The sequence below is a fragment of the Carassius auratus genome, chromosome 16, assembly GCF_003368295.1.
Source record: "Carassius auratus strain Wakin chromosome 16, ASM336829v1, whole genome shotgun sequence".
NCBI classification, from domain to species: Eukaryota; Metazoa; Chordata; class Actinopteri; order Cypriniformes; family Cyprinidae; genus Carassius; species Carassius auratus.
The window spans coordinates 21,632,480-21,650,985 of NC_039258.1; the positions used below are offsets into that span (position 1 = coordinate 21,632,480).

At 38.8% G+C, this 18,506-nt stretch overlaps 1 protein-coding gene across 2 annotated transcripts; it reads right to left on the reverse strand.

The window, feature by feature from the left end:
• Positions 1-2,252: 2,252 nt before the first annotated feature.
• On the reverse strand, positions 2,253-17,635 carry LOC113116528 (WD repeat-containing protein 26-like). 2 transcript variants are annotated; one of them, XM_026284742.1, is made up of 15 exons: positions 16,621-17,635; positions 15,154-15,253; positions 14,509-14,565; positions 14,289-14,425; positions 12,562-12,659; positions 10,980-10,985; positions 10,615-10,771; positions 10,031-10,169; positions 8,601-8,741; positions 8,409-8,528; positions 7,523-7,668; positions 7,370-7,448; positions 5,990-6,119; positions 5,721-5,915; positions 2,253-4,209 (listed from the first exon to the last, which is right to left on the reverse strand). In XM_026284742.1, the coding sequence occupies exons 1-15, from the start codon at positions 16,860-16,862 to the stop codon at positions 4,187-4,189; spliced, it is 1,770 nt and encodes a 589-aa protein (XP_026140527.1). In that variant the 5' UTR covers positions 16,863-17,635; the 3' UTR covers positions 2,253-4,186. The 2 variants fall into 2 exon arrangements, with proteins under 2 accessions (XP_026140527.1, XP_026140528.1); XM_026284743.1 differs by lacking the exon at positions 10,980-10,985 and having other exon boundaries at positions 16,621-17,631.
• Positions 17,636-18,506: the final 871 nt, after the last annotated feature.

Consider the following 18,506-nt stretch of genomic DNA (forward strand, 5'->3'; position numbering starts at 1 on the left):
CATCTCTGGATGAGCCCTTCTGCAGCCTACTTGATGAATGATTCCTGCATCTGCAGCAAGCTAGAAGAAAACTGCCCCGTTCCTTCCTTAAGTCACAATGAATGTACTAGGTTGTGCCATGCCCCCTCTACTCTTCAGCATCAGCCCCCCTCACCTCTGTTGGTGGCGCTGAGGATCAGAGAAGCAGTGAGGGGAGTCAAACTCAGTTCCTGGAGGGCTGCAGTCCTGCAGAGTTTAGTCCCTAAATGACGTGATTAGCTGGATCGGATGTGCTTAATTAGGGCTGAAGTGAAATTCTGCAGAGCTGTTGCCCTCTAGGAACTGAGTTTGACACCCCTGCTCTAAGGCAATGGACAACCGGGTGGTTCTTAAGTGGCACCTCTTGCTGATTTTAATGGAGATCAAGAACACGGTCAAGAATGTTTTCCTTGACTCCACGGTCTTGGCTCAGATGTTTTTTCAAGCCTTACACCACTTCCTGCCGAACTTCAATCCGGGGCAGCGTAGCTTGCATTCTCCAATCCAAAGTAGAAAGTTTGCTGGCAAAGAGTGTCATGTAATTGGTTCTGCAAGCTCAGGGTTTTACTGCTGCTACTTCCTAGTAGAGCCCCTTTCACACTGCACGTCGGACCCGCAATATTTCCGGAACATTGCCTGGTCGCCTTCTGTGTGAAAGCAACCACGTCCCGGAATTGATTACCGAATTGAACCCGGGTCGGGGACCTAGTAACATTGCGGGGTTCGACCCGGGACGAGCGCTGTGTGAACAAAAGCCAGATCTAATTCCGTGTCGAAGTGATGACGCGCGTTATCTCGCTACTCTTTTACCGGCTGTTTTGAAGGAAGATCAACGTTCGTGATGAAAACATATGTGCAAACTGTAATGAAGCAAAGATCAGTTAGTTCCTCACTTTCCGCGCTGACGCCGAGATCGTTCGCTTGCTTCAGTGAAAGTATAACGTGCCAAGCATTGTCGACTCGTACATTACACGTCACGCCCTGATGTCACGTGTCGTTACGGGATCTTCAAGGGTTGTGTGTGAAAGCATGCACATATACCGGGTCATCACTGGAAGTGTGAAAGTGCCAAATCTAGCGACCAGGGAACAATTGCAGGAACACTTTACCCCTGTATTTGCCGGAATGGCAGTGTGAAAGGGGCTCAAGTTACATAGAGTTGTGGCCTCAGGCCCATACTTGCTCTTATTAATTAGCAGTTCAGTATGTTGTTAACCTTAAAACAAATCCTCTCACATTTCCACAGGGAATAGTTTTTTTGTCTGTGGATTTGAAAGATGCATACTAGAATATCAAGATCCCCTCATCGCAGACCATTTTTGTTATTTGTGTTAAAATCGGTGGTTCACCAGTATCCAGATTCAGTTTCATGTACACACAGTTTTCAAAGCCTGCTTCACATGCTGAAATCCCAGGTCTTGTCTCACATTCGGGATGCCACAAGTACCCACTGCTATCTCAAGGCCCTGGCCCCTTGGAAAGTCCCTCATCTGTACCCGACAGGAATGGATTTGAAGCTGGTCTCCAGGAGGACAGACAAATCCAACACAGGTTTGTGAGCTCTGTGCAAGGGTAGACCGGCAATCGGCTCGTGGTCAATCCTGGAGCAGCAGTGACGGATCAGTTGCTTGGAGATGTTGGCAGTTCTTCCAGAGCCTTTCTGCCAAACCTGAAAGGGGTACCATGTCTTGGTCTGTTTTGGACAACATGATAGTGGTAGCCTACATAAACCACCAAGGGGTCGCAGCCTCTGAACAGACTGGTGGAACACAAATTTCATTTGCTGAAGAAAGTGCATGTGCCGGGCAGACTGAACCAGGGAGTGGAGAGAGATTCTGATGAAATACATTCAGTGCCAACTTTTAATAGGCAGCTGGCTGCACGGGTTTTGGCGGGCTGCAATGCCATTTGTTCACGCAGCTGCACAAACGTGTTTCAATCAGACTTCATTACAGAGAAATGGTGTTTTCCCAAAGTGTCAGCTAAACGGAGCACTGCTCGTTCATGTTATCTCAGGGAACTGTGGTTATGTTAGTAATCGAAACAATTTCTTAATGGTTTTACTGTTAAAAGAACTAAAAACGTGAATAAAATGTTTATTTCCAGGTCTGCAATTAAGAAAATATAAAAATCTTTAAAAGCCATAAACATTCCAGTTCATCTAACAGGTTCTTATATGATGTCTACAGGATTGATGCCAAGTTTGAACAAAAACCACAAAAGTAACGGCTTACTCCGGATAGTTTAAAACCCTGAATGCTTTATTGAAAGTATGTATACTTAACACCTCTCCTACAGAACATTACATAATAGTACAATCACTTAGAATAATAACACACTGAAATGCAAAACAGATCCTCAAAACCTGCAATAAACTTAGTCATAGCCCAGAACTCCACCAGGGGCGCTACCGTTACCATCACCCCGTCTCAAGAGCACAAGAAAGTCAAACTAAGACTGAAATGAAACACAAATATTCAGAAGGAAAGTTCAATTGCATAAACCAGAACGTACAACACCACAATTCGGTGAGATCTCACATATATGTGAGGGTGTTTCTGCATGCACCTGTTTTGTCTTTTTGTTTGTGCGCGTCACTCCTCGCTAAAGGAACAGGTTTGGCTGGTCAGGGAGCAAATAACCTGTACAAGGAGTTTACCTGATGCAGGTGAGAAACGGTTAACATTTGTAAGGGAGGGTACATGGCAAGAAATACACACACATATTTATATATCTATAGATTCTTCATATTTATGTTTATGAAGAGCACATAATTACAGAATGAATCATAGTAGGCGAGTGATGACTCTCTAAATACCTAAATCCTTAGGGGTACACCTGCGTGTACTAATGTGTCATATGGTACGAAAGTACAAGAAATTCACCAATAGAAAAAAGCATTTAAGAGGCCACTTGCCAAGACATCCGTTATATGATAATACAAGGGAAAAGGTAATAAAATAAAAAAATAACCCAAAATAAAAGCCAATAAAACTAAAAAAAGCTGATGAGTAATCATATATGTCCGAAAAGCATTGAAATAAAGAACAACGTAAATAATATGTGATAATACTAGAGGAAACAAGACCAAAGAGGAGATCAAAAAAGGGCCGAACATCATGGAAACTGAACTCCGAAACATTTATGTGTCCGTTCTGACGAACTTACCGTAACAAAATCACTCGCCTCACACCGAGAGCCTGAACATTCACTGCAAAAATGACCTCATGCACGTTACGAACACCTAACGAAGGCAAAGTACGCACGCTGCAGGCCCGTATTTACACGTGGAACGTGACGTCGGCTCATTTGTGTCTCATTAGCATCTTAGCGAGCGTAGCTTAGTTAGTCTTCAACCCCGTGACCATAAAACAACCTGTTTTGTCCTGTCCTGTTATGCGTCTGTTTTCGTAAATCTTACATCTCAAGACTAAAGAATAGCAATCCATCACTTCCCGCTCTCAGAATAAAGTCTCATAAACTATGAAAAATATTGGGGTCATGATTGGACTTTTCAAAATCGAAACGAATTATCAATCAGTTAAAAAAATGCCTGTAAATTCAGTCATTTAAAATAGTCGTGAGGGAAACGAAAACAATCTCTTATATCTCTGCTGGTGAAGACACGTACGTTCAAGCATACGAGGTGGCTAAAAGAAGTTCATGCTGAAAAATAAAGATATGCTTTGTTCTCTCTCCGACACGTGCGAGAGTTTGCATTTTTTTTGTCTCCTCGCTAAGTCAATATTGTACAGAACACAAAGCAAGCCTGAGGCCTTGATTCATTCACAATAATAAATTAAAGCCGTAATAAATAACGATCTGAGCGATGTTTGTCCATTGGTGTGTGTGTGGGTGTGGCTTCAGGAGGCAGTCGTCCACTCAGGATGCAGTGTAGGGGAGGGGGAGGAGCTTGAGCCGAGGGGGCGTGTCCTCGGTGAGGCGTGTAGCGTGTGCGTTTGGTGCCGCCACACGGATGTGAAGTCAGATGATGAAGGACAGCCGCCGGCTTCATGTGTCCGCTGCGCTGCGGGTGGGGATGTGAAACCGCCAGGAGAAAACATCTGTCTGTTGTTAGATTTACTTCATTTCTCGTTCTTCATTCACAAAGTCTATAGTGTGTCTCACTGTACATTTTCCAAAGTGGACATCTGCTCCAGAGTCAACATCAACTGTCCATGCTATAGTTCTCTACAGGAGAAGACAAGCACAGATGGAGACCAAAACCACAGCAACAGTTTCATTCCTCAATCTGAAAGCCACTTGATTAACAGAAGCATGTTTAAAAGATACAGATAGGAGTTGTATATATATAAAACAAAGTCCAGATTCGACACATTTTTTACTTCGCAAATTAGCTAGTAAAAAAAAAAAAATTATATATTTTATTTATATATAAAATTGTATTCCTTATTGATATTCCATATTGGCTTTAGTTTTATGTAGTTATGAAAATTTCGAAAGTGTACAAGACATGATTTTACAAATTAAATTTATTGTTCATGTATCATTTCCTACTGAAACAGGAAGTTTAAGCAGGTGTATACGTCACAGTCACAATAATTTGCTACTTGCGAATTCCCATAAAAAAAAATATGCATACAGTTTGAGAATGCAGAGAGATCGCAGTGCCCTTAGTTTTTAGTGTGAATTTCTTGCCTAATTCTCAGATTAGAGAAGCTTTCTTTGCAGAATCATGGGTAATGTAGTTTTATCAGGTGTTCTTGCTGCTGAGTATGAATACGGTTGAAATAAGATGATATATGAAAATGCGAACAAATTTCTTCAATAAGCATCAAAGCATATTTACCATCAACTAAGAACTTGGTAGCTCAGTTGGTCTGTCTTTCTCAATTAAAAAAAGTAATTAAAAATCTGGAAAATTCAGAACTGTAATTTTACAGTTTTTTTATCAGATATCGTTGAGTTATGAATACACTAGCACATAGATGTTCAGCTCAAATCTAATTTTAATTCCACTGCACTTCAGATTGTGATGAAAACAGCCAGGTACACACTAAAAATTTATTTAACTGTATATTTTCATTTTAGTATCATGACAATCCTATTTAATATTTAATACCAGCCACATTCTTAATTTTACTAAACATTTGTGCATTTTTTTTTTATATCTATACAGTTTATAGTTTAATTAATTTAGTTTTGTTATTTTTATTTCAGTAACACTAAACAAAAATGAGAAGGGGAAATGAGAAACGTTACTGACCAGGCAACTAGCTGAAATGAAGTTAACTTTTTTTTTTTAATTAAATTTGATTTTATTTCAAGTAACAATTTATTAATTTATTTTTAAGGTTATAGTTTCAGTTAACTGTAATTACCTCATCTGTGTAGTGGACGTGTTATTTGTCCATGTGTTTATTTTGTTTTCAGGTTTACTGTTTTTAATTTTTCAATTTATTTGAATGTGTAATGTTGGAATGTGCATATTTAAGTTCAACTCGTTAAATACTATTTTATTCCATTTAGGTTTTTTTTTTGCTTTTGCTAGCTAATTTTAAATGTCCCAGTGGTACAGTAGTGCAAATATAAATCTCTTACTCATATGAGCTCATAAAAAATCATGCATAATAATAACAAAATGCTGTTTAAACTTGTTTCATAGTTTACCAGCCAAATATTTTTCAGATGGAGTTTAACAATTTGTCGTTACAACAAACGAGCAGCATGTTGACTCTTACCGGTGAGCCCCTCGGTCTCCTGCGAGTCCAGAAAGGGTGCGGGACCCCAGACCCTCAGGGTGCCGTCGTCCGAGGCGCTGGCCATCAGGCCCGGCAGCACAGGGTTCCAGCTCACACAGTTGACCGTGCGCGTGTGACCCGTCAGCTCCGCGATGGGCAGCTCGCTGCGCTTGTGCCAGATGTACACTTTGTGATCTAGAGATGAACACACAGATCAGATCTCTGCTGGATGCCTTCAGTCCGTTACACTGAGACGCAGACGTCCTTACCTTCACTGCCACTGGCGATAAAGTCTTCGTTGTAGCCGCCAAAGCAGGAGTGTATGGTGTAGAAGCCCTGAGTCACACCCTGGTACTTCCTGACTAACACCCGGTCCTGCAGGTCCCACAGATGAACTCCCTGCAGACACCAACACTCAGCGCTGAGACTAAGGCCCAATCCCAATTCTATTTTATACCCCTTCCCCTTCCTCTACCCCTCTGCCTATCCCTTCTCCTTGTCCTTTGAAACAGAGTATCAAGGGGTAAGGGAGAAAAAATATTCCCCTAAGGATTGGGACACCACTACTATGCCGTCACACGTCATCATTTGTCATCTAGCTCTTCAATACACACATATACTGGTGTGCTGGTGTGCATTAGAGCCTTTAATTATCGTTCTGTATTAATGAGCTGCTTACTGACACACACACACACACACACACACACATATCGGAAATCGCGCAGCTCACACATCCAGGAGAAAATAAACTTGTCAACGCTGCCCCACGACTTTTATTAAATACAGTTTAAATACGGAATCACTACATTATATTTTCCAGCGACGAGAGGACACAATCACGGTTTAAGTAAACTCACTCTAAAAAGAGAAATACACGCAACCTCCATTTCTCTCTCTCTCTTTCTCTCTGTCTCTCAATATTTGAGAAAATGGTTTAGCGATTTCTAATTATTGGGGGGATTAGTCAACGGCAGTTATCGCCCTGATCAGACATATGCTTAATATGAACTCACAATTGAATGTAACATAAAACAAATGATTACTTTTCGTTAAAATCTTTATTTATGCCAAAAAAAGCTTACATTTTAAATTTTTTGTTCGCTGTAGCAGCCATGTTGCCGAGATAATTCATACCCCTTCATTTGAAGTGTGGTCCCGAAATATCTTCGTTTGAAGGGCTGTCTGACCCTTCCCCTTCCCCTACCCCTCCAACCAAAAGAGAATCGTCACGTGACGTGACGTGAACGCAACGTAACGGACGGTTATGGGAAAGGGGAAGGGCTAAGGTGTAGAATTTGGATTGGGCTTATTGGATATGAGCGGCATCACCAAAAACGAATGTAATGTGGTAAAGGTTTACAATAAAGTTATTTGACTTAATAGCAGTTAAATCATTAACAATGAACAATGTTCCACACCAAGACTCATAACTATATCAACATTCCGAAAATTGCAATGAAGAGTTCTATAAGAACGTCAGAATTCTCAAGTCAGAATCATGATTAGGTGATTCCCTGAAAGCACTTTTATTCGTAGATCTTTAGAATCACACCACGATCTCAGACAGTTCATAACAAATTCATAATAATAAGTGAGGCTTCAGTGCAAAAAAGCTCCAAATTATGAAACACTCGTGTTCACACACTCACCTGAGTTGCGACATTTAACAGAGCTAATCTCCCGCTCTTTGACACGGTGAAGGACATGATCGGATGGTCCTCCTGAACTCTGTGAGAGACCACAATCAAACTCACACCAAAAGCTGTAACGAGATCTAGGAGTGAGAAACGCAGTCAACATACATGTTCCTGTCGGTCAGATCTTCAAAGTTATATCCACGGATGCGCTGGTGTGTGTCAGAGGCCAGCACTGTCCTGCCGTCACTCACACACCACAGACACTGAACACGGACGCCCTCCCAGGAGTCCAGCAGGTTTCCGTCCAGATCCTGACCGATAACATCAACACGTCACCATTTACCATCACTTAGCAATGTGTGCCTTAAACTGCACCAGAACTCTCACTGGGTCAATCTCATATTTCACTGCAAAATATACACACGCACAAGTTTGTTAAAGGTTTGGTTTGAGTAAGTTGAATAAATGGATGCATTTTGACATTTCAATTCACCAAAGAAACCTGAAAAATAAGTTATACCATGGTTTCCAGAACACTGATAATAATATTAATGTTTCTTGAGCAGCAAATCAGCATATTGGACTGGAGTAATGATGCTGAAAATTCAGCTTTGATCAGAGGAATAAATTACATTTTACATTTTACTTTTTTGTATCTTATGACCTCAAATATATGAACAGCAGTGCTTTTTTTTTGATCTATATTTAATATTTATTTTTAAATACATTTTTACATTATTTTAGTGAAAACTGAGCAACAAATTCTCTTTACTTTACTTCAATGTAAGCTGGTTTTTATAATAAAAAAAATATCAGTGTTTGTTTGATCAATAAATTAAAAAGAGATTATTTGATCTTGAAAAAAGGTAAATTGTGTAGAATTGTGCATAAAAAAAGTATATCCAGTTACTACCAAACACCAATATTCTGCCTAATGCAAAATAAAATGACTATTTTCATTCACTATGATTTCTTACTTTTTCCTTTTGATGTCAAGCTGAAATATGACCTTAATTCTACGCGAGAACTGTTGATGTACAGTAGTACTTACACACTGGTAGAACTGGCCTCTCTGACCTCCGGTAACGAAACGCTTGCCGTCTGGATTCCAGGCCACGCTGGTCAGGCTATCCTCATGGGACTGGCTCATTTTAGTTCTCAGTTCCCCTGTCTGGAGGAGCAGAGCGGCGGATTAAACACCAGACGAGCAGGTGGAAGGAACCTGAGCGGGCGAGACCCTCACCTGCACGTTCCACAGCCAGAGCTCGGAGCAGTCGTCCGGGCCGCACGCTATCAGATACGTGTCGTCGGGGCTCCAGGCCAGATAGGAAACCCCATAGGCATGACCCTCCAACGTCTTCAGCTGCTTGAGCTGGTGAGAGTCCTGCCAAAACACCTCAGACCATCAGACTCCAGTGCTGGGTGGAAACTGATTACATGTGATCTGGATTACGTAATCAGATTCCAAAATTAAGTACTTGTAATTAGATTATTAAAGCAATAAGCCCCAAGAAGCCATGGTTTACAGTAGGGATGCACGATATTGGATTTTTGCCGATATCCGATATGCCGATAACTCCTTTTTTTGGCCGATAACCGATACCAGTATATAACTATTTTTAATTATGGTTAGTTTTTAAAAATAACTTATTTGTTAGAATTAAATAAACAAAAATAAAGTTATCTTATAATGACAGTACATTGAAGATTTGAAAATAACTATAAATAAACTATATTAATCACAGTGTTATTTTTTCCCGTTTTTCAGAAATATGCAGTTAAAATTTTGTTTTATGATTTAACATTTATAGCTCATAATTTGTTTAAAAAAATTAATCTAACTGCTAGCATGTGTGAGTTAATGTATTACTCTTATCTGCATTATTTTTCATATCAGGCCGTATTTACATTTAAAGCCGTTATCGGCCGATTCTGATATTGGTCTGATAATATCGAGCATCCCTAGTTTACAGTGAATTTATGACAGCTAAGGGTGAAGCAACTTAGAACAGCTTTGAATGCGGCTCAACCAATTGAAATCAAGGACCAGAACAATCCGTTTTATAAATTACATTTTAAAGTATTCATAATCAGATTAGTTACTTTTTTACTGATTACATTATTCACACGATAGCAATAAATTAATCATAATTGATTCATTCTCCCTTATTCTTCTTTTTAAATTTTTCCTTAATATTATAAGGTAATACGTTTATATTAAGAAACACATTTGCATGTTCAGGGTTCACGTTAATCAATGGTCACATAAAATAGTTCATATTTTTAGTAAGTTTTTTATTTTGATTGTTATTCTAAAACCATTTATTTTACATTTTTATGATTTCATTAAATTAATTATCTCCCTACAGCTCCTTCACCTTGATATATTGTGATTTTTAATTGACGCGTGTTAAACAACAGTTCATGTTGTTAATAACAGCAAAAGTAACATTTTCTTTTTCTGTATAATTTTATATCAATATGGTACAATATCTTCTTTTTTAAATCAATTTGATAAATGAAAAGTAAATTTCAAAAAGTAGTCTGCTTATATTAATTCAAATGTGTAATGTAATGGATTATGTTACAGACTACAACTTTTCTCATGTACTTTGGAATCAGTACAAGTAATCTATCCAGCACTGGTTATTTCATCAGGGAAAGGTCACTCACAGGGTCCACCTGCCAAATGATGACTGTTGTGTCTTTGGACCCCGAGGCCAGTTTGGTGCCATCATTGGAGAATTTACAGAACCAGACTTCATTGCAGTGCTCTGTCAAGATCTGCTGGGTGTAGCAGGGGAACTGTTTCCTGGAGATCACAGTCAATGCTTTTTAGAGAGCCTACATCAGACTACACTGACAAATGCAATGCCACAATCTCATATATATATATATATATATATATATATATATATAGAGAGAGAGAGAGAGAGAGAGAGAGAGACTACTTCTCTGTTCCAACACAAAGTGAGCCGAGCCGTTTCAGGACTGAAATCTGAAATCTCACACTAATTTTGGTATCAGAAGACAAACAAATTTGATGTTGCTAAGTTAATTATAATAATAGCATGTTGCCTACTCAAAGAAGTAAACACAACTACCTTACTTACTATCAAAAAGCAGCAAATCAGGAGTTTATTGAGGAAAACTCTTAACCCTAATCTAAAGTGCTACCAGATATTAAAACAATACAAGCAGACTCACTAGAGCACGGAACAGAGCTGATGTCTGACCTCGTTCATATCAAGCTGTACCTGCTGCACACGTGGTCTATGAGCAGAGACACATTGTCCAGTCCGCTGTCCAGTTTGGTGTTGTGGTAGAGACAGCGGTCTCTCTGCAGCTCCACGGCCTGCCGCAGGAGCGTCTGCAGACGACGGGGCGGCAGCATCACAGACGGGGGCAGAAACGCTGTAAGAGAGACACGAGAGAGAGATGGAGCAGAGGCCACGCAGGGTTAGACTCAGTTTCATCTCAATTCAGCCAACACAGGACATCAAGTCAAAGTCACATCTCTGATTGAGACTACTCAGGTTCCTCCACCCTGATTAATTTCATCTCCTGGATTGGCTGAACTGAAACAGAACTGACCCGAACCCTAGCTGAAGAAAAGAATTACATGAAACTGTAAAAAGAGGGAAAAAAGAAGGGATGAAGAGAGGAGGGAGTGAACAGAATGAATGAAATAGTGAATCATGTTAATAATGTTTAAACAAATAATAATATTTAAATTAATTCTCAGATAGAAAAATAATTTTCCCAAAAGGCTTTGATTTCGTTGAATAAACATGAGCACTGCGCGTTTCAAAGTAAAAACGCGGCTCGGCTGTTTTTATATAAATGTATCTTTTTTTGATGTCATTTTCATTTCATCTTTTCTGTAATGAGTGATAAAGTTTGTTTACAGTCGTTACTGGGGAAACCACTAGTTCTGCCGCTCCTAAAGCGCCTCCTGCTGGCAGAGACTGAATCTGCACTTTCAATAAGCCAGTCTGCTGTTTTATATTTACATTATATACATATATATTTCTCCCAGGTGAAGTGCCACCACACAGAGTGTCATCTGTGGGAAATGCTGTATATTAATGAATTTGCTGAATAAACAAAAAAATGTTTGTCTATCAACTTGTAACTATAGTCACAAAATATAGCACAGCCTCTCATACCTAAATTCATAAATATTAAACTCACTTTTCTGAAAATACAGAAATGTCTTATTTTTTTTATAACAATTAAATGAACATTTGGGGGTGAATGATAAATCATTTCAATTAAATAATTAAGCCAATGTTGACATTTTGTGTAGAGAAGATCTTTAATAAGAACAATTATTAACTGTAAAGTTTTCAGCAAAACACTGTCAAGGACATATTTTAGCTGGTGAATAGTTTAACACTCACGTTGTGTTTCAGTCGTTTTAATTCGAAGAGGATTTTACTGATTTTATGTTTGTAATTTTTTGTATTTTTCACCTTGTTAGACTTGTGGCTTTCCCGTTCAAAAATATCTCTCATTATGATATTTTATTACCAACTACTGGATTTAGACTATTAATCAACTTCTTTTCTTTTATTAGCACAGGTTTTGTATTTCTTTTTCGAATTGATTTATGGACCTGAACATTGCCAAAACTATCCATAAATTATTATTTTTCACTCAAAAATTGCTCAGATAAAAACTAAATCCAAAACCTGTGCCAACTGAAAGAAAATAATTTTACAAAAAGATTTAGAAGCAATTTTTAAAAAGCCCAGTCTCCCTAATATCACACCCATTCATGTTAGTCTTTTATAATATCTCTTTAACTAACAGCAGTTCCTGAACGACATCCTCCTCCAGGAAGTGACATCAGCAGCACTGACCTCAGTAAGGTTCAGCAGTGAGCGTTTGGTCGAATATTTTGTTAAAATATCCAGTTTGTTCAAACTACAAAAGATAGCATCATTGACATAACACTAAAATGAACCTCAACATCCCACTTCAGCTTTTTATTTCAGTCCTGTTAGCAATCGTGTTGATGTTTTTTCCTCTGTGTAATAATCAAGATATAATAATTAATTAATAAAAAAAAGAAACATTATGGTCAAGTGTCCAAATGATCAGAGAATAGATCTAAAAGTCAATTTGCCCACTTATTGATATTTCCCCTAAATGTATTAGTTATAGCTACAGGAGTCAAGGGACAGTTCATGTGAACTCACTCTGCAGCTTGTCGAGGAGTTTGGATCGCGAGGCCGTCCCTTTGCCTTCCCACTCGGCTTTAGCTCGCAGGTCATCGGGAAGACTGCACATCAGGTACCTGCAGCAGACAGCGTGATGAACAACAGCACACACTGATCACATCAGGCTGGAGCCACACAGCTGTCAGACTCTCTTACAAGCTCTATGCTTCATGTGTGAGTCGCTTTTAACTGTGAGGGATGCACCATATTGGGTTTTTGCTGATATCCGATATGCCGATAATTTTCAACTCTTTTTGGCCGATAACCGATATATAATTATTTTACATTTTGGTTCGTTTTTAACAACAACTTATTTAGAATTAAATAAACAATAATAAAATTATTTTATAATGACAGTACATTGAAGAATTGAAAATAACAATAAACCTAAAAATCACTGCGTTTTTTCACCTTTTTTTCAGAAAGATGCAGTTGTAACCTTTACATTTTATTTTTTGATTTAACATTTGTATACGGTCTATAGCAAAAGAGTTGTACAAATACTTAAAATCTTTTAGAGCTCATAATTTCTTAAAAAAATATAAAACTAGATCAATAACTGACCTAACTGCTAGCATGTGTGAGTTAATGTATTGCTCTTATCGGCATAATTTTTCATGTCAGGCCGATGCCGATATTTATATTTAAAGCCGTTATCGGCCGATTCGGTTTATTTTTTTAATTCGTTTTTTTTTTTTTTTTTTTTTAAGGAAGCTTGTTTCCATCACTGAATAAAAAAGTGACTATCTCACTTCGCACGTCTCGCAATAGTGACTTTTCGCAATAGTGACAAGAAAACTGTCCCCTCAGAAATGAAAAATGCAACTGCGTGTTCATATCTCACAATTCTGAGAAAGGAAGTCAGAAATGCGGGATATAAAATCACAATTGGATTTTGCTTTAAGATTGGAGTGATTTTGTTGTGTCTGCATGTTTTTAAAAATGTTTATGCAAGTTTTAGTTTATTTAGTTTGATTTATTTTAGTAAATTAAATAAAAAAATGAGAAGGTTTGCTTTGACAACTAGCTGAAATAAAATCACTTTTAAAAGGTCTTTAATTTAGTCATTTGGTTTTAGTTTTTTGTTAGCAATAATTACCCTGCACTGAGGTCTAAAATCAGACCAATTTAACTTTTTCATGACCTACTCGACTCTTAAAAATTAAATCAGCATATCAGAATGATTTCTGAAGATCATGTGACACTGAAGAATGGATATGAAGCTGAAAATAAAGCCCTGCGTCACAGAAATAAAAAAATACATTCAAACTGAAAACAGTTATTTTAAATAGTAAAATTATTTCACAATTTTACAGCTTTGGCTGTATTTCAGATCACATAAATGCAGGCTTGGTGAGCAGAAGAGACTTACTGTTCAAAACTTTTGACTGGCAGTGTAGTTGTTACATGAACAGAAAATGCATAATTACCAAAACCAAACCCTACAGAAAGCACATGAGTTCATTTATATTACTCTGTACTAATTACACTGTAACAATAAGTTTTTTAGTAGAGTACACAATTCTTTGGAGGGTTCTTAAAAGCATAAAATGTATATATTTTGAACATCTGGAGCTGGCAGCTCACAGGCAGAATTTCTTTCAGCTGCTTTCTTATGACAGGATGCCTTTGAATAAGACATTCAGACAAATGAGGAAATGACTTCAATGTTCTAATGCCCCCAAAATAGTAGTGGTGTGTGATACCCGCTGAGGACGTGGATGCGTTCAGTGTTGTACTTCAGGGGCGTGAGTTCGGCTCGGAGCACCTGCAGCGCTTCCAGAATCTTCCCGTCCTCCAGATACTCCAGATACTTCTGCTGCAGGAGCAGGAACTTCATCCGCTGGACACACAGGAGAACAGCAGTCAGGACGCTCATACAGCGATGTGCAGAGGTGTGTGTGATCAGAGGTGTGTGACTCTTACCACCACAGCGCTGGGGGAGTGCATCAGTGCTTTCAGCTCGTTCAGGTCGCTCTCAGCCTGACAGAACACACACACACACATTAACTGAGCTTTCACATGTTCACAAACCCTTATCTGATGCTTGTTTGGCTCGTTGTGACCCACATGACCATTACAAACACAAAAAGAGCAAAGTTTAGAAACACACAAAGGAGTAATCCTACTAGCTATTTATGGGAATCATAAGCAGTTTAATGATTCTGGTTCCAGCTCTGATTCCTCCGAACTGTTTTAATGAGCTATTATTCACTAAATCATCCTCTAAAGCCCGTAGTTAAATTATAAAACTGTTGCCGATTAAAAAATAAAAAAAAATGTGCATCATGTATGAGAGCCAGCATGTATACTATAAAAAGATGTAATTGTTAAATAACAAGAAACAACTTGCTTAAATGCAGTGATTAAAAAGATGGATGATGAATAAAGGTTGTCATCATGACAATCAGGCGTGTTACTCAGAGATTTGTATCCGAGTAGTACATGCCCTTCTTTAAACTACTTTAGTGCTCTGGAAGTGCTATTGTAAACACATGTCAATCACTCCCTAGCATGGCCATTCATGTCAGAACATGTCGAGAGTAACAGACTGGCCACGTGAAGACTCACCTTCTCCCATTCTCCCTCCATCACATGATTCCTGAACTTGGTAGCAGCAGGATGCTCAAGTCTACAGCCCGATTCCTGCATCAACAGGTCCACCGTTTGACTGAAACATGGAAGATGTTAATAAATATTGTGACGTGAATTCATGGTCTCTTCACAGCCTCAGGATTACAGAACTGATTCAGAATGTTATACTTCTGCACACACACACACACACACACACACACACACAGTTTCAATCTCCTAGCAACAAGGCGGCAGTGTTTGATTCATGAACATAATAAATAACATATAAACTCCTGAATGTGTCATTTCCTAGAAAGGAGCACCTCTCCTCCTCAACTCACTATAAACTGTGCGGAGCATTAATTCACCTGCTTCTCTACACCTAAAGAGAACAGGACTGTTTACTAGGCAAAACATACTGCAGTAAAGCTATTTACCTTGGTTCTACCTTGTCAACAATAACAACTTAACTAGTAAACTAATAAACTAGACATGTATAAATACACATGTGCTTTTTTTTTTTTTTAAGTTATTGTTTATTGTTATTTTTGTTATTTTGAAGGTCTTGTGTACTCTGTCCGGTCCTGGCTCTTTAATTATACAGTATCTTAAATTATACTGTATGGTCTAAAACAATATTATATTATAGTGTCTGGCAATTTAGAGAAACATTAGCATGAACATACAAAAAATACCACAGCAACATCTTAACAGTCAGTATTATTACACTATTATTAAAGCAGAAAACACTGCTGACACTGTCATGAGAACACAAAAACACCACTGACATGTCAAAAACACTGCTGACACCATCGTGAAAAGACTAAAACACCACTGAAACTTATTAAAAAACACAAAAACCACTGACATGGTACAAAATCATTACTCAGTATTCTTTAAAAAAAAAAAAAATCCACTGACATGTTACAAAATATAAAAATTACGCTCACTGCTGACACTGTTATTAAAAAACCTTAAAAGCACTGATCTTGTACAAAACACTACTGACACAGCTGTGAAAACAACAACGGCAGTGACATCACAAGAACACTACTGACACCATTGTGAAAAGATGAAAACACCACTAATCTAAAATAATAATATTAATAATAATAATAATAATAATAATAATAATAATAATAATAATAATAATTCACTGACATGTTACTTAAAAAATACAAATATTACGATCACTGCTGACACTGTTATTAAAAAATAAAAAAAATAAAACCACTGACTTGGTAGAAAAACACTACTGACACCATCATAACAACACAAACACTGACACTGTTATGAAAACAGTAACAGCAGCACTGACACGTTACAAAAACCATCGTCAAAACACTAATAAATCAGAAAAACCACTGACAGCATGATGAAACACACTGACACGGTCAGAGCCGCACTGACAGCACCGTGACCGATCCGGTAATAACCCGCTGATCGCGGCGGAGCTTCACTTACTCGAGTCCCAGCCCGTGGAGATGTTGTCCGATGAGCCGGATCACGTCCTCGTCGCTCTGGGACAGTCGTTTCTTCTTCTTCGTGCTGCTGTCAGACGCAGGGCTCTCGGTGGACGGCAGTCCGTTATTCGCGGAGGACAGCAGCCCGTTGGAGTGCACCGCTCCCGCGGCGGAGGTCGAGGACTCCCCGTTCCTGCAGGACTCCTGCTCCGGCTCCTGTGCTCCGGTCCCGTTGGCCTGCATCTTATAAAGCGCGTTTACAGCGGCGGATCTGCGCGAACGCAGACTGTGATTGAGACGGATGTCCGAGCGCTGGTGGGGGGTTGGGAGAGAAGCCGCAGAGAGGCCCGTGATCCCGGCAGCAGACGCCCCGCTCTCTCCTGCTCCCTCCGCCGCCGAGCCTCGGCTTTTCTTCCGCGGGGGCGGCGAAGCTCCGCCGGTTTCCGAGTCGGAGGAGGAGGCAGCGGAGGCCAGAGTTTCCTTGCCGGCGATGTCAGAGTCGAGACGCCTCACAGGCTCGATATCAGCGCGGTTACAGACACGGAAGCCGCCGCCGCTCGCTCTTGTTATTGTTTGTCAGAGAACAGCTGCAGGTCCATTATGGACGTCGGTCGGTGCGCGATGACGTCACCGGAAGCGCCGCAACAACCTTGAACTCTCTAGAATCATAAAGCCACACTCGAGAAAACTTCTTTTCTGCAGGGATAATGTACTTCTCCAGTTGACTTACAGAAACGCTTTGTAGCCAATAATACTGTTACAGATAATGCTGGTATGACTGTTTTTACATTGAAAATAGGCCTAACAATATTTATATATAGCCTAGCACATCATCAAAAATATAAAATAATTAGGCAGTGTCTACAAAGCTATAGTAATATCATGGTAATTTTGATATGTTTTCGTGTGTTTAATAAACAGTCAATATGCTAATAATATGCATGCTAGTTAATAGTGAGAACCTGTCCTTAAAATGAAATGTTACCCTAATATTTTAATAGATTTCTTTTGTGTGTGCTTTTGAACCAGGACTTTAAAAGCTTCTTCATTTAAGATTCTGCTGAAAAAGTTGGTTTGCTGGTCTGGTTTTGGAGGAGTTTTAGGCACTTGTTCTGGGAGACCAGCAAACCAACTTTTTCTGCAGAATCTTAAATGAAGAAGCATGAAGTCCTGGTTTTAACAACTATATCAGGGGAGTAATGCAAACATTGTTAAAGAACTATTTTGTCCAAACAACTGTCAACTGTTCTCTCAATCAATTATAAATATCAGTTTTCCTCGAAACAGCAGAACTTTATATGTTGCTTTAATTATTTTGTTGATGAAAATGTTGTAATACCACATTACCAAACCTTTAATGGAAAACAGTGAGCCATTACGTTGAATAAATTCAAAAATGCTTTTTAATGAAACATTTCAAATTTAAACATTTAAAATAACCAAACTCAGACAGCATTTGGTAACAGATCATTCAAAGTGCCATTTTATTCCATATCTAAGGATAATTCAAAAATATCAAATTTTAGCAAAATCCTGCATCAAACCACAGCGATTGGCCACAATGTCATGCCCTCATAAACCATTCCAGCATCTGAAAGTCAAAATCAAACGCATTTCTGCTTACCGACAGAGAAGGTTCATGACATTGTTAATAAATGAACTGTTTATAAGACACACCGATCCAGCCTCTAGCGTCCTGTCTCTTTGTACAATACTCTTTAACTACAACTTTACATCATAATATAAAAATATGACTTGCTGGGAGAAGAGGGCTCTTTTGAAAACTGTACCGGAGAGCAGAATGCCGTAAAAGAATAAACTATTGCACATTCATCTAATCCTTGAGGAAAGACACCGTAGGGAATATATTCTGAACTAAGAAACGTT

What these genes read in the sequence shown, in the direction of transcription:
- LOC113116528 (XM_026284742.1), bottom strand. Translation starts at nt 16,862, where the DNA reads ATGCAGGCCAACGGGACCGGAGCACAGGAGCCGGAGCAGGAGTCCTGC. An exon ending in TCATTTGGCAGGTGGACCCT is followed by an intron (nt 8,742 to 10,030) that starts GTGAGTGACCTT and finishes GTGTTTTGGCAG; the next exon opens with GACTCTCACCAGCTCAAGCA. An exon ending in GAGGCCAGTTCTACCAGTGT is followed by an intron (nt 7,669 to 8,408) that starts GTAAGTACTACT and finishes GTTATCGGTCAG; the next exon opens with GATCTGGACGGAAACCTGCT.